Source organism: Hydra vulgaris, chromosome 10 (assembly GCF_038396675.1).
Source record: "Hydra vulgaris chromosome 10, alternate assembly HydraT2T_AEP".
NCBI classification, from domain to species: Eukaryota; Metazoa; Cnidaria; class Hydrozoa; order Anthoathecata; family Hydridae; genus Hydra; species Hydra vulgaris.
Genome location: NC_088929.1, coordinates 10,453,273 through 10,470,552, shown reverse-complemented (window position 1 = coordinate 10,470,552; position 17,280 = coordinate 10,453,273). Strand labels below are relative to the sequence as shown.

At 27.0% G+C, this 17,280-nt stretch overlaps 1 protein-coding gene across 2 annotated transcripts in view; it reads left to right on the top strand.

The window, feature by feature from the left end:
• Positions 1-9,036: 9,036 nt before the first annotated feature.
• The window catches only part of LOC100206096 (ATPase MORC2), a 70,919-nt gene continuing 62,675 nt past the window's right edge, over positions 9,037-17,280 (top strand). For both annotated transcript variants that reach the window (XM_065807235.1, XM_065807234.1), the window contains exon 1: positions 9,037-9,233. In XM_065807235.1, coding sequence (XP_065663307.1) covers positions 9,169-9,233 — 65 coding nt within the window. In that variant the 5' untranslated portion in view covers positions 9,037-9,168. The remainder of the gene's footprint in view (positions 9,234-17,280) is intronic.

The window sequence follows — 17,280 nt, the reverse complement described above, 5'->3', positions numbered from 1 at the left end:
GTGGTTGTTTTAAAGCTGACATGATTAAGGTTAGATTATGTCAAAACGCATTAATTTAATTGCGGAAAGTAATTAAAGCACAAAAACGCAAATTAAAGGACTAGAATGTTTTCAAAAACATTCTGAATGTTTTTATGTTATTTAAAAAAACAAAAACATTCTGAATGTTTTTAATTTTATTTTTTAACTGTAAAATATGTGAGGAGTGTTGCTACATTGATTATCTTATAGCCTGACTCGCAACGGAGTGTTGCTACATCGACTGATAAATAGCCTGATTCGCAACGGAGTGCTGCTACATCGACTGACAAATAGCCTGACTTGCAATGGAGTGCTGCTACATCGACTGAGGGTTTGATTGGGGTAGAAAATCTATCAAATAATAATAAAAAAATTAATTAATTAACTATACTTAGGCTCGTGTTTTTTTTTTTCAACATATATTTCGCTGTTCATACAGTTAAAAAATAAAAATACAAAGAATCGTTTTCATAAAATACAAAAAGACGATTTATATAGACAGACAGGGACTCAAAGAAGCTATGGATGAATCAAAGAAGATATGGATAACCGAAGTCATAACAATCTTTTCATCGAAATATTTGATGTTTTGTACAACCATACACCAAAAATGTACAAATTAAACAAAATATTTATTTCAGTTAAAGTTAATGTGATAAATTTATATATTATATAAAAAGTTATGCTATGTAATTGAATGTCATTTCTAAATATTAACATTATAAAATTAATATACAATTGGTAATATACAATTGCATCTAAATCCAATTGTATATTACCAATTGCATATTACTTTTAGTTTTCAAAAAAGTTTACAAAAATATTTAGTTTAAACTAAATCGCAACTTCAACTATCGTGAATAATATCCACGATAGTTGCGATTTACTTCTTAATCTCCACTAGACATTAAGAAGTACCCCACACACCCCAAAATTTATAAATCCGTCACTGTTTACAGACTATTTAGGTAAATTGAGCAAAGATTTTTTGGTGTGAAAACAACACAGCTCAGAAATTTTGCAGTCGAATAAATAATATTGCAGAAATAATAAATATCCAAATAGTTTTCATAAAAGTTTTCAAAGAAAAATGATTAATTGGCTTTAAGTATTGCTATAATTTTCGATCGGTTAAAAAAAAAAATTGTCTTTAAAAATTGATTTTTAAATACAATTATCCCCGATAGCAATATAGGATGTTCCCTTTTTCTCATTGAAAACGTCAAACCAGTGACGCGTATGATACTCCTGTAGAATACATAAGCACAGAACACTAAACACTAAAGCCTGGACTTGTAAGCCATAGAAATAATCTATCAACTACAATAAGACCTGGTCTTGTTGATAAATTATATATTATATATTATTAGTTATCATATAAATAACTTGTTAAGAAACAATTGTAAAAAAAAAAAAAAAAAAGTACTTACCTACAAATGATCATAGGCGGCAACTTAAGTAGCAATCAGCAATATATGAAAGCTCGAACTGGAAATTAACCAAACGTTACCCCGTTGACATCTAGAAATTATTTTGTCAGTAATTTTTTTTTTTGAAGATGGCTAAACTACCGGTCCATGTTTTTATAGATCAAACTTTAGGCTATTTACTATCATATTTTCAAAAAAATATCATGGCCTACTTAAAATATACGGCCTTAGATCCTGCATTTTCGCCGAAAAAATAGAAATCCATTTGCTTAAGCAGCTGTATGTAAAATATGGTTAACTAATCTTGTGTTGTTAGATGTCGATCTAATTATTCAGAAAATAAATCGATTTTCTTTTCCAACAAACGAAGATATAAAAAACAGATGGATTCGATTTGTGAACAGAAAAAACTGGCGACCAACTTCCTCATCAGTTTAAGTTAAACTGATGTTTATCTATAATTTTATCTTGTTCGCCCTTCATTTTAAGTTTATTGTCAAAATGTTTAACACAGACTACAGTAGTCTGTGTTAAACTTTAACACAGACTACTGTAGTCTGTGTTAAACATTTTGACAATAAACTTATAATGAAGGGCGAACAAGATAAAAGGTTTTGTTGATTAAAGCCTTAAAACCAGTCCCTACTATTTATCCAGATTGTATAGAAACACCATCTTTATTACCTACAATTTCACCACCAAGAGAATCTCCTAAAAAAAAGGTTTTTCAAGATGATGAGTACAAATCATTTTTAACAAATGATTTTATACTTGATTTAGAATCAATCAATGAAGCAGACAGCCTACCGGGACATACCTTTTCAAAATATGCGGATTATGTTGTTTTTTATAAACTTGAATTGAATGATGAGTGTGTGCCAGAAACTATGGAAAGTATCAAAATTGACAAAGACTTGCACATGAAATTGTTTCTTAAAGGTTTTCCTGTATTGTTGCCATACTGGTTCAGGCGTGGGAACAATTGTAAACTTAGTAAGAAAAGCATAATTGAAAAATTTCATTTGTATCTTCAAGGACAAGCAGAAAATATTTGTTTTCAAGATGAACTTAAAACATCAATTTAAAAAAAGTCAAGTTTATTCAGCTGATTTTATCCAATATACTTTACTCCTACATTATACTTCACTACAATCGTATAAACTTCTTCTTGAACAGCTTACCTTGCCTTCACTTTCCTTTTTGAACAGGGTAAAGGAGGGTAAAATTGATTCATTGAAAGTTGCAAAATTATTGATGGAAAAAAATTCTTTATCAAAGGATATTATTGTTTTATTTGATGAAATGTATTTGCAAAAGTGTGCAGAGTATTATGGAGGAGAACATATTGGTATCGATGATAAAAATGAACTTTATAGAAGTATAATATGTTTTATTATAATTCGGTTAAAAGAAAATATACCCTGCATTATTAAAGCTTCACCAGTTGCCAAAATCGACAGTGAGTGGTTAAAAAAATGAAAGTTTGAGCTGCTTAGATATTTTAACCAAGAGTGGTTTTAGAGTCAGAGGTATTGTATGTGACAACCATGCTACTAATGTTTCGACCTACTCAAAGTTATTGAAGTTGCATGATCAAGATGCTCAAAGTTTGTTTATAAATTTTCAATCACATAAAGTTTATTTATTTTTTGATGTCGTACACCTGATAAAAGATGTTAGAAATAATTTGTTAAATAGAAAAATATTTATTTTTCCTGAATTAAATTTTTCTTATTTTTTTTTGACGATATTACTTTCAAGTCTAGTGAAATTTCCTGGAAACTGTTGCATAATGTTTATGAAAAGGATGAAAACTTGGATGCAAATTTGAGAAAAGCTCCTAGAATTTGCAATAAAGTTTTACAGCACTTGACATTTTTTATGAAACTACTGTAGCTGCAATAAACTCTTATTTTCCGAATTCCAAAGATGCTTCAAGTTTCTTGCATCTTTTCAACATCTGGTGGACAATCTCCAACTCAAAAGACCGATTTTGTTTTGGTAATACTTGGAAGAGCAGCGATTCAAGGTGATAAAAAGCCTGAGTTTTTGTGTGCATTGCACAGTGGCTTCAACTTGGGAAAGTTCAAAAATTTCTAATTGTGAAAAATTTACCTTATCAGCTCAAATATCTTCATCTTTACAAAGGACACTTTATGCAAAGCATCTCTAATAGAAGACCTTTTAAATGGTGGCTTTGACTTTATTTTAACTACTAGTTTCCAAAGTGACTCTATTAAAAGGTGTTTTGGCCAATATCACCAAATGAGTGGTGGTCGGTTTCTAGTAAGCTTGAAGGATGATTTATATAGTGAAAGAATAATAAAAATTAAAAGTTTGGTAAAAGAATCAATCAATATTATAGAAAATAATATCAAAGCTGATGAGACGAAACATTTAGATGAATTTTTAAATAAAATAGAAGATATTAACATTGAAAAAATTATACTATCTGATGAATCTTGTGAAGTTGCAGTGTACATTGCTGGGTATATTGCAAAAAAGTTAGGAGAATGATGCAAAAAATTTTGCATTGGTGATAATTCTACAATAGATTCACAAGATACATATTTAAATATTTTATCAAGAGATGGGCTGATAGTACCATCATCATATCTTATTGATTACATTTATGGTTTTGCACATATTGTTTGTGTTTTAGATATTATAAATAGTTCAAAACTGCAAGACAGAACAGCTGCCTAACTTGTTCTCTATATTGCAATGAGGCATGAAGCATTTTTATGTTTCACCCACTGGATTAAGGAACGAGATCATGTGCACCATACTATTTTCAACATATACTTCAACAATAATAGAAAAGTTATTACTGACCTGGTTCATAAAGACAATATAATTGCTTTTAAAAAAAAAACAAAGATTCAAATAGATTTTAATAGATATTTTTAATTTGTATAAGTTTTACTTCTTGCGTGTTTTTTGTTTTGTTTGTCAGAGTTAATTGCTTTGAACTAATTTTAATGTATAAGTAAATGAAAATTTGATATGCTTTGCATGTAATTTATTTAGTTCAAATTAGAGTTGTTAACCGGAATGTTTCGTACAATTCCGGAAAGGATATTGAGAATAAGGAATTTTCTTTTTTCGTACCGAATTTTACGAAACAAAAAAAACCGCCGATGTTCATTTCGCAAATGCTTCTTACGAAATGTTGTCTTCCGCAAGTTGAATTACGAAACAAAACTATTTTGCAACATACGAAAATAGGGCTTGCGGAAGTCGCACTTGCGAAATGAGCTATTTCGCTAAAGTCTATAACAAAATTTTGTTGGCCAAACTGATATATTTGTAAAAATTAAATTTTTTATATACCAAAATGTTTATAATAAAATTTTATTTTCAGTATTGCAACATATGAACATTTTAAGGTTTTATTTTTTGAAATAATGATAAAAAACCAAATTTCTTTCGAAACGAAACTCTTTCGCACTGAAACTTGCGAAACAACTTCATTACGGAAAAACACTTACGAAACGCGGCATATTAAAAATATTTAAATACGTTTTATGAATCGAATACGTATGATTAGCTAGGTAACTAAAATACTAATTATTATGATAATTATTGATATGTTTCAGTTAGTAAATTTTTATAAATAAACCTAGACTTTCATAAGATATACTAAAAATGTTTTTCAATGAACAAGAGTTAAATAGTGAACATAACTTGAACAACATAAACTTTCCCATTTTGAGGGAAAAAAGAAAATTTAGAGCATGTAAGTCATTTGTTTGGGATCATGTAGATTTGCCTCAAATAGTAAATCGGTTAAAAAAAAAGGGTCGTTATCGAACTAATTTTTAATGTAAACTTGTCGTTAGCTTAACTCAAAGGCAGTTTTTCTCCTGTTCCTTTCTTTATATTCATTACTTACCCGAAGTTGTGAGAGAGCAGTTAATTAGCCCCTGAGTCAGTAAGTTAATGGAAAAAAAGAAACGGTTTTATACGAATAAAATTGCGTGATTGGGAAACAATGCTGTCGTTGAAATCAAAAAAAGATATAGGTCATGTAGTCAATCCTAAAAAATAACTACTCCATAAAGTACGTACGCTTTAAGTTTGATCCTCCCCTCCCCCGCAATTTTCAACATCCCAACGTTATTGGAACTATACAACCGCTGAAAGTTATAAAGCTCTGGCTATTTTGGAGAGCAGTAAAAATTTAGTTGCAAGATTTTGCAGCAAAAAAGCGGGTACGTAAAATACAACCCTTTCCCGAGTCTTTGCCCCGGGAAAAAATTTAAACATAGAAGCTCACCAGGATTATACAAGCGCTGAAAGTTTTAGAGCTGTAGATAGTCTAAAAATAAGTAATAAATTGACATAAAATGTAATGGAACCGAATATTTTACTAAATTTTTATGTATAAGAATATAAATAGTAAACCTCCATTTCTGAAAAGCCAAAGACAATAAACAGCCGAATGTCGGAAGTGAACCAAAGTCGGTACTTGATAAATATTAATGCATGTAAACACTGGTATAGGGACATGTTGCGGAGGAAGCGTTGTCCTTTCCCTCAAAACTAACTTAAAGTTTCAGTTTTTTCTATTTAAATTTTAGCTGCGTAACTTTCTTAACCTTTCTCGGTCACTGTATATATATATATTTATATATATATATATATATATATATATATATATATATATATATATATATATATATATATATATATATATATATATATATATATATATATACATATATATATATATATACATATATATATATATATACAAGTATATATATATATACAAGTATATATATATATATATATATATATATATATATATATATATATATATATATATATATATATATATATATACACTTGTATACATATATACTTGTATATATATATATATATATATATATATATATATATATATATATATATATATATATATATATATATATATATATATATATATATATATATATATATATATATATATATATATTGTCCTTTCCGTCAAACTAACTCAAATTTCAGTTTTTTTTATTTAGATTGGAGTTGGGTTAGGCCCCCCTTATATTCTGTTTCAGCAACTCCTTCCCCCTCCCCCCCTCCCTCCCCCACCTTCGTCCTAACTTTCTTAATCTTTCAAGATCACTGTATATATATATATATATATATATATATATATATATATATTATATATAAATATATATATATATATATATATACACACTAAAAAATAAAGGTAGAAATTTTTAGTTAAGGTAGGATATGAGATATACCCTTAGTAAGGTATAATTTTTTACCTTATAAGGTAGAAAATTATACCTTTAAGTAAGAAAATTGTATGAAAAATAATTGTTTTTAATATAATTTTCTACCCTAAAAGGTAGAAAATTATACCTTACTAAAGGTATATCACATATCCTACCCTAAGGTAGAAATTTCTACTTTTTTTTTTTAGTGTGTGTGTATATATATATATATATATATATATATATATATATATATATATATATATATATATATATATATATATATATATATATATATAGATATATAGATATATATATATATATATATATATATATATATATATATATATATATATATATATATATATATATATATATATATATATATATATATATATATATATATAGATATATATGTAAAAACTATTGAAGAATCATTTGACAACATTATTTTATTTAAATAATAAATAATAATATTTTTTTGTATAACAGTTTAATGAATACTTTCGAGTTTATTCCGTAAGCGCACATTCCGAAACGCTCCTTCCGTAAGGAACTGTTTCGCAAATATTCTTTCGAAATGATTTGTTTCGCAAGTTTCTTTTCGTAAAGAGCTATTACGGAATAATTATTATTTATTTTATTCGTATAACGCATTACGGAAGGTGAATTTGCGAAAAAACAACTTCCGCAATAACAACTTGAAATACGGAAGATAAAAATGCGAAATTTTCTAATGCGAATATATATTGAATGATCTTTTGAATTCTAACAATTAGAAATTAATTTAAAAAAAATTGTCTTAATAAAGTTCATATTTTTTTTCCTTGTATATGCTTTTGTATTTATAAGTACAAAATAGAAATCATCATCATTAGAATATTTTTTATATATCAGAAGTAGTACTTCTTATTTATATTGATATTGCAAATTAAAGAACTGTAATTATAAACAAAAAATATTATTAAAGCTCGATTTTAAATTCAGTTCAGATGTTTTTGTGAATGTGAATATAAACGGATAAGTTTTTTTTTTTTTTTTTTAGGTGCCCCAAGAAGTTCCATCGGTCTTGTCACAGAGCACTGCGGAAGTGCATTTAACCAGGAAGTTCACGCCTCCTTCCTTACCGTGACGCGAATATTTGTCCAGAGCTCGTTTCGAACCTGGATCTACTGCTTATAAAGCAAGCGCTCTAACCAATGCGCCACGGCCGCACCAAAATTTCCTTTAATTTTTTCGGCGAAAATGCTGGATGTAAGGCCGTGTATTTTAAATAGGCCGTGAAACCAGCAATACTGTAATAAGCTATAATATTGTAGCACAAGTATCAGCTTTTTATCCCAAAAATGACATTCCAATATATACTCCAATTTGTTTGCGTTTGGGACAGTATAAAATATCATAAAGCTTTCTTAAACTTACAATAAACTAAAGTTTATTGTAAAGTTTTTCTGTGATATACCCATAGCCTCTTACCAATATCGCTTTCAGGGCTAGAGCCGGCATTCAATCACGAGCCTCATGGTCCTGAGCCATAAATCTATCCACTGCACCACGGTTGTATTAAAAACACTTGGGTCTTACTTATCGTCACTTGGATGTAAGAGCCATATTAAACTTCCTTAGTGTTAAAAACGTCTCTTATTTTTAATAATAATATGAAGCAAAATATCATGATCTACAGAATCGAACGTTTTAGAAAAAATAATAAATGCCTGATGTAAATTGAAAATTTTCAAAGAATTAAAGATTTTGCGAACAAACAGAATAATTCCATGTTCAGTTGAACTATTCTTTTTAAAACCAAATTAACTTTTCTATAATAGATTATTATTATTAATTTTAAAAATTCTTTTAATGTAAAAACTATTGTCATATTAACTTCTCTTAAGAGATGCTAACTAGCCTCTACTGTTAAGAATACATCTTTTGCTACTAACTTGTCAATAACTACGCTGCTACTGCATTTTCATTAAATGCTTTTTTAATTTTAAAATATTTTTGAATGTACTTTTACTATTGTATATCTTGCTTGCTCAATCGTTTTCTTTCTATTAAACTCTATTCTTTGTTTTCTAGTACTCCTAACTCAATAGTGGTTGCTTTCGGCCTTGATGGAAGTTAATTAGATTAAAAAAAAAGAAAAAAAAGTGTTACCTCAAGTTCAACATTTTGGAAATAGTTATCAGAAATGCTAATTACCTAGTAAACTAACTTTTAATGTAAATTATTAATGGCGAGTATTATAATTACCGGGAAAATAATTACGGAGGAGCATTCAATTTTTAAGTAATTTTTGTATGCTTTTCCGCAGCTTGCTTAAGGTCCGCATTTTTTCGTTGTGCCTTTTTATAAACCAAAACATGTTACGGAGAGTAAATTTTACGGCAACGACAAGTAGCGCCATAAAACAAATTTGTATCATATTGCTGAAATCTAGAAAAATATTTTATCTCACACATTAACTTATTGACTTTTTTTTCATGTCATCAGCTTACTCAAGTCTAAGTCGTGCTCAGCTTACCTATGAGTATTTGCACACAAACAGGTTTGTTTCAAGCAACATAGTTTTTAATAGCATTTTTGAGCTAAACGCTGTGATTAAACTACATTTACTTTAATTTTTAAACAACATTGTGTTTTTTTTTACTTATATTTTCGTATAAAAAAAGAATAATCGCAACAAATAATAATTTTAAATTATTTGAATATGTAAGCTTTGAATTCTTTTCATAAACAGATCTTACTTAGCTGCTATTTTTTATTTTGTTGTGCTTATAACAAGACTTATTCCAAAATTTTTAGTTTACTCCTGATATAAATGAAATAACTAAAAAGCAATGTTTCATAAGCAATGTTTATGGTTTATGTATTATTTTAAAATTTATTTTCGTATTATTTGTGTGTTATTTCTGTATAAAAATACAACTAAACAATATGAATACACTATAATCCATGATATTTATTATATACATTATTGATGTGTGTGTGTGTGTGTGTGTGTGTGTGTGTGTGTGTATATAAATATATATATATATATATATATATATATATATATATATTTATAAATATATATATATATATATATATATATATATGTATATATGTATATATATATACATACACACACATATATATACATTATGTAGCATGTATATGTTGTTACTTGTTTTTCCTACCTTTATAGCATACTGCGTTTTCAGAAAATTAAGAAAAAAAAACAAAGAATATTGAAAGAAAATATTGCTGCCCCATGCCAAACCCTGAGACAATATAGCGATACTCCTTTGCGGCAGCAGGCTATACAGTAGTTGATATATGTACTGAAACCATTTTTTTTCAGGCTATTTTAGTGTGACATTAGAGATGTTATCTAAACATGCATTCATAGTTATATATATATCAGGGCTCAATTTAATTTTTTAAAAGGTTCCGGACAAAATGTCCGATTAAAACTTGTTTGCGCTAGCAAGATGGTCATTTTTAAGTTAGCCAGCATGATTTAAAAAATTCATTTATTTCTGCTATTTAAATTAAAATAAAAATAGCCAAAAGAATGCTTTAAATATATAAATAAGTAAAAAAGAGCTTGCAAAAAAAGGCCACATTTCATAAGTTCAACAATGATCAAAAAATTTTGTCGCAATTGAAAACAAAAAGCTTTTATTTTTTTGGCTAGTGCTTTTTTATGTGCTTGCTAATGTTTTTGCGGGTATGTGGGTGAGCGCGAAAAGACTAGAGTGAGAAAACGTTGGCTAAATGGAGAAGACTGCAGAAGGGCAACTGAAAGTAATTAGTTCGTTAATTTTGGTTGCCTGCTGACTTATTGAGTTGTCTGTTGCTATTTTATATAAAAAATTTCGCATTCAGCGGATTTCTCGCATATTCTAAACATTTTTCATTACAGGACTAGGTGCAGACTTGAAATTCTTGAAATTCTGAATAAACATCACATAAACTCTGATAAAAGATAATTTAAATATTCCAAAAACTTAATTGCATCAAACAAATATTTTTAGTCACCCTTTGCAAAATTTGATCATCTGGTACTGTCGGGCGACCCTGAGTGTACATTCCTGATATATATATATATATATATATATATATATATATATATATATATATATATATATATATATATATATATATATATACAGGCTTTGGCAGGAGTAAATGAGTGCACCAGCTATAAATGGCTTGTCTAAACCTGTCTTTGGTGGCTATGCGGGCCGCCCTTTTAAATAGCATGGGCTTTTTTGAAAAATTAAAATTATTATGCCACTCAACCTGGAAAACTTGGAATACCTGGAAATAGCATGAGTTCCAGGGAAAACCTGGAAAACCCAGGGATTTTTAAAAGTTTTTATAAAACTCAGGGAAAACTCATGGAAAATAATTTTTTTTTTTGAAAAATATTTTGCTAATACATATAAAAATAAGTTTGCAAGATGTGGGTGTTGTTGTAAAAGTTTTAGTTTGTCAAGTATAAATATTGTGTTTAAGTAAGGAAAATAATAGACTCCTTGATGAACTGGAAAGAATATAGAAAAGTCAGGGAAAACTCAAGGAACTTAAAAAGTTCAACTCAGGGGAAAATGTTCTTTACACAGAGAAAACTCAAGGAAAAACTTGTAGTGCCAACCCTGTTATGTTTTGATGAAATTTTTTTATTCTAAAATTTTATTTTGTTGATTCTTCATGCCAGGCATAGTAAAAATTTTAATTGAAATAATTTTTTTTAGCAATAAAAAGACAGAAAAACAACTTATAAAAAAAAATAAATCTAGCGTTTTTATTTTTTAAATAATTTTTTATATTTAATTTTTTTTTAACAATTTATTAATTAATTAAATAATAAATAAAAAACAATATTCAAATGTTAAAATATAATTAGTCGCTCAAATAAAACAATAATATATAAAAATCTGTTAATCATCATATAGCTGTTTTATAAAAACGAATAATCTTGATTATATTATTATAAAAGTTCATACATTTCTTTTCTTCTTTGTGAATCAAAATGTCATCTTATATAAAAATTTCTACAATCGCTTTATTAACTAGTAGGAGAGTGACAAATCATTTAAAAAGACTTTAGTAATTAAACTTCGTATAGTTGGATACTTGTAAAGTTGAGATAATAGTTTTTAAAGTTACACTGCAATTTTTATCTTTCTCTCAGAGTTATTAGTCTGCGCTCTACTTTGTGAGTTTTTGTTATTATGTTTTTGTTTTAGCTTTATTCTCCAGTTTTATCAGTTGTATAATTGAATTTTTGTTGAGATTATTGCAGATACAGTCAAACCAATAATTTGCAAGCAACGCAAAAAATGGCAGAAAAACAACCTTTGCAACCATCACGTTTCTTTATTCAAGCATCGTTTGCTTTAAATTTTTTTTGATGAATGTAGCTGTTTGAGTATTAATATATTGTCTTATTAAAAAAATGGAATAAGATATAACATTTTTTATTGCACTTCTTTAGTTGATTTTTCTTGTGCTTTGTTAATTAGATTAAATTTTAAAAATTTAACCATGATATCTCTAAGCTATAAAGATATGGTGACAATTATATTGAAATCTTTTTTTAAATAAACCATGAACCATTATTACTATCTTTTCTGTTCAATTAACTATCATACTCTTTTATGAACTCGTAATTGATTTTATATTCTTTTTGGAAATTAAGAGAAAATATATGAGACTTTGTGCAAATAGATTTTTTAAGATTCTGGTATATATGCTTCTTAAATAAATTCTTCTTATATAATATAAACGTGTATAAAAAAAAGCATTATTTGAATTTAAAAAAAAACAAATCTTTTTTGCGTTTTTTTATGAATAACACTAATAGAAGAGTATTAAATGCAGTATTATTTTTATATCAGGTTTATTGCTGTAAAACATATTTAAATGTAGAACAAGTACAAAAACAAAAATAAAATATGAAGAAATCATATAGTATTATTTTTATCATACAAAATGAATATATATATATAGTTATAGATTATTTATAAATATTCATTTTAAATAAATTAGCCCAAAATATCTTCAATTTCAAAATCGAATGCAGTTTCTTCACTTTCACTTGATTCATGTGTTTCCCATTTACTTTCACTGCTTAAACTATCGTAATCAATGTCGTCTTTTTCGTCATTTACTATTGTAGCAGGTTGAATTATTGGATCGAAAGTCGCTGTTCATTGTTTTTATAAAAATATATCAGTAATCAGTTTGATTACATTTTTCCTATCATTATCACTAAAATTTGGATCATTGATTTTAATGGCCACTATAGCATTAAGTGTTTTGTGGTTGATTCTACGTCTTTGGTCTGACATAAGCATTGTCAGAAGACTAAAGGCTCCTTCTACTGATGAGTTTGATCCAGATAAGCATATGATTAAACTTGCTATTTTTCATGAGTGTGGGTACTGTGTCCATCAACTTTTTAAAGTATGACTCCATATACTTTACTGAAACTTATATCAGACATTCAATTTATACTATAAAAATCGATTAGCAGTCTGTTGATTATAAATGAGAAATTCGATTTTTAATAATGTGTTATATGTAAGCATATTAAATAAACTGCCGCCTTTTTAAAAAAAAATCACCAAATTAACGAAGAAAGGGAAACAAGGAAATATGCACTACTTTAAACAACTTTAAAGTATGACAAACTAGTTTATCAATCAATTAAGCAAAATACTACCAGGGACATGGTGGGAATCAAACTCCGAACCTCTCGCTTATAAAGCAAGCGCTCAACCACTATACCACTGCGGTAGTGGTATAGTGGTTGAGCGCTATTAAATATTTGAGAAGTTTTTAAAAAAATAACTAAATAAAAATATAAGATTTATTTAACTTGATTTTTACCAAAAATTTATATTTTACGCAGGCTTTATTTTGCTCGTGTAAACTGATTTGCACTGGTGTAGAGGCGGGCGCGGGCAATAGCCTGCTATTCCTGTTGTAGCCTATATATATATATATATATATATATATATATATATATATATATATATATATATATATATATATATATATATATATATATATATATATATATATATATATATGTATGTATGTATGTATGTATACATGTATATAGTGCTGGCTGGTGTTGTGTGTGAAGTAAGCAATGCCCACAGACAGCAAATTTCTAGGGCAAATTTCTAGCAGCAAATTTTAAAATTAACATTAAATGGTAAAGAATTGCCGAAAAAAATACATTGTTCTAATAATATTCGATCATTGTTCATATGTTTAAAATTACATTGATATTTAATTATTAAAATTTGTAAACAATTTTCTTATAAAAGTGTCTAAATAGAAAATTCCTGAATTCTTTTTTGCTTAATCATCATATATTAGTACCAATAGAACTTGCTTGTTCTTCGAATTGGCAGGTTGTCAATGTTTTTTTTTTTTTATTCACGTCCTCAAGGCCAAGAAGGCCACTACAGATGAGGAGGCTACTTAATAGTGGTTATAACCCTCTCTCAACTCTATCACTCCGAAACATGAACCTTACAAACAAGGCTGCTGCGCGGAGAAACAAGTTTTATCTCAATTACTTTATTGTTTTAGTTATTATATTATTATGATCAGTTATTATATGTTTGTGATTTTTTAATTTTTATATCAGTAAATTTAACAATAGTTAGGAAAGTTTGTCTCATGTGATTTAAATTAGAAATATTTTTAGCGCAAAGAAACTTTATATAATTTTTATTATTTTTAAATTTCCAGAAAATGAATAAAATAAAAAAGTTTTCTGTTTTTCAGTATCATCTGAAACAACTAAAGAAACAGGAAAAACGTGATAAAAACCAAACTAAACTAGATATTTTTTTGAGTCCAGAAGCACCATATAGTCCAATAATGGTTCTAAGATTAATACTTTACCATATGAAATCAACTCAAACGAAATCAAAAAACATAAAGTTGAGAAGGTAAAGAATCGAGCCAAAACAGAAAATTTAGCTAAACTGAAGAGTCATCTACAGTAAGCAGTGTTTCACAAAAAGACGCAGTGTTTCAAAAAAATCATACATGCATGGTCATATAAAGACGTGCGGTCGCACGTCTTTATATGACCATGCATGTATGATTTTTGCTTTGCTGGCTTGGCCACGGCTTTTAAATAAGATTAATTTATAGGATGCCAATTATTTCCATCAACGAAATTTGATACAAGTGTGGGAACAAAACAGATTATGTATCTAAAAAATTTAAATAAAAATAAAACATCTATAACATCCAATCTATTTGAGAATTATATACATCAATATAAAGATAGAAAAAATTTTAAATTATGTTTACAAAAATGTTTTACAAATATTGTTTGTTTTTTCTCAATATGGCAAGGAAGCAAATCATTTTTTTTTAATCAATTTTTACAATATATTTATATATTTATAAACAAGTTTATATTGTAAATTAATACAAAGTTATTAATAGATAATAAAAAAATCCAAAATATATGGCTACATTCTCTACCATCAGTAGATTTATCCTCTTTTTCGCTATAATCTTCGCTATAATTTGTTTATCGGAATCCAATGTATCATTACCGATGATATAAATAATAATAATTATTATTCAAAGCTAACTTGTCTAAAAATTTGACAGAAATTATAAAAATTTAATAAAGCTCATTTTGCAAGTATTGCTATTAGCGGAGTTATACTTCTGTTTATGGTCATCTAACAGTGCAGTTCAGGGACAATGAAACGGTTTTCAAAGTGGAAAGAGGGGGGTCACACTCCCTTAATTCGATAAAAAAATTTTTTAAAAAAAAAGATATCCACAAAAAAAAAAGAAAAAAAAAAGTAAGGGACCATGTGTCAAAAAGCCCCCGGTCTGCCATGCAGTTGAAAGGCGTGGCCGATATTCTTTCAGATAAAAGACCTCGAATGAAGCATATGCTTCATAATGGTCAGTGCACTGAAACGTCTTTTAAATGCAGGACAGACAACACCAGAGACCAAATATTTAGAACCAAGCTTGCATGATACTATATAGTACCATGCAAGCCTGGTTCTGGATATTTGGCAGCTCTAGGCATAGTTTATTATATAGTTATTGATAATTCATTTATAATATTATTTTTAAACCCATGTTTCATCCACTCACATTTTATAAAAAATGATTTTTTTTTCATATTTTAAAAATATAAATCAAGTTATTTAACACATTAGATTTTACAACTTTAAATTGAATAAGAAATTTTTTTTTCTTTATATTGGCTTTTTTTTTATTAATGTTTTTGTTTTATTATTTTAATTAGACAACAAAAATAGTGCAATTTCACATCATAATATGATGACGCAAATACTTTATAATTTTGAAAACTTGACCACGGCTGCTAATATGTTTTGAAAGTTTGTATACGTTTTAAAAATGCGCTGAAAAAATCTTAGCTAAACTACAAGGAAACTTTAAAAAAAAACGTATCATAAAAGAAGCAACATAATCTTTGTAAAAAAAATAACGAAAAATAAAATAAAAATAACTTAACTAAAACTAAAATGAAAAAAATAAAATTAAAACTTAACTAAAATAAATAGTTAACTATAACGATAAGATTATCTAAATTACATTTGGAATAAATAACTTTGAATCGTTTATTATTACTAATGTTTTTATAATATAATATTATGTGAAACTCTTTTTAAATAAAGTAACAACTTACATCTAAACGTGCACATTTAAAAGTTAATATTCTTAACAATTCTTCACAGTAATGTAAACAAAAGAAAAAATAATTAGTTCATTTATTTAAAAAATTGATATAATTTTTATTTATTTAAAGACATTCATAATAAAAAATCAAAACATATATAAATATAAAAAAATATATATTATTAATTAATATTTTTATAAAAAATCATTAGCAGTGATTTGTTACTTTATTTAAATGCGTTTCAATAATATAAAAACATAAGTAAAGACTAAAGTTATTTAATTCGAATGGATTTTAAAAAATTTGTCTTTTTTTTTCTCCTCAACAAAAACTTTAATGGTTCTTACATAAAGTTCATTAAAGAGAGTTTTGCTGTTAAAAGTCTTCGCTTATAAAATTTAACTTTTTTTTAATAATTTTTTCTTATAAAAAAAACTTAAATAATATAAATAAAAGATTATACAACTTTCAACGATACTTTAATTAAAAACATTAGCTACTTTATTTAAAAGCATTTTGCTAATAATTATATTTAAAAGCATTTTGCTAATAATTTTTTAACAATTTGGCAAATCAGGTTCCAGCCAGAATTCAAAATTTCCAATCCGGTACACCCCTAATTTAGAGAATCATTTGATTTATCAAACACTATGAAAAAAACAATGGAAATTTTCTGAAAATTGTTGAACTTATGGCAAAATTTGACCCAATTATGGAATATTGGGAAAATCCCAACAAATCAAGTTATTAAAGCAAAAAATATTCAAGAAAAAATTATTAAGTAAGTGGCTTGTACTGCTAGGGGGGAAATCCTTAAAAAAAATTGGAATACAATACTTTAATGTCAAAATTTTCTTTGAAGTATTAAAACCTAATGTGGTATTTTTGGAATCCGCTTACA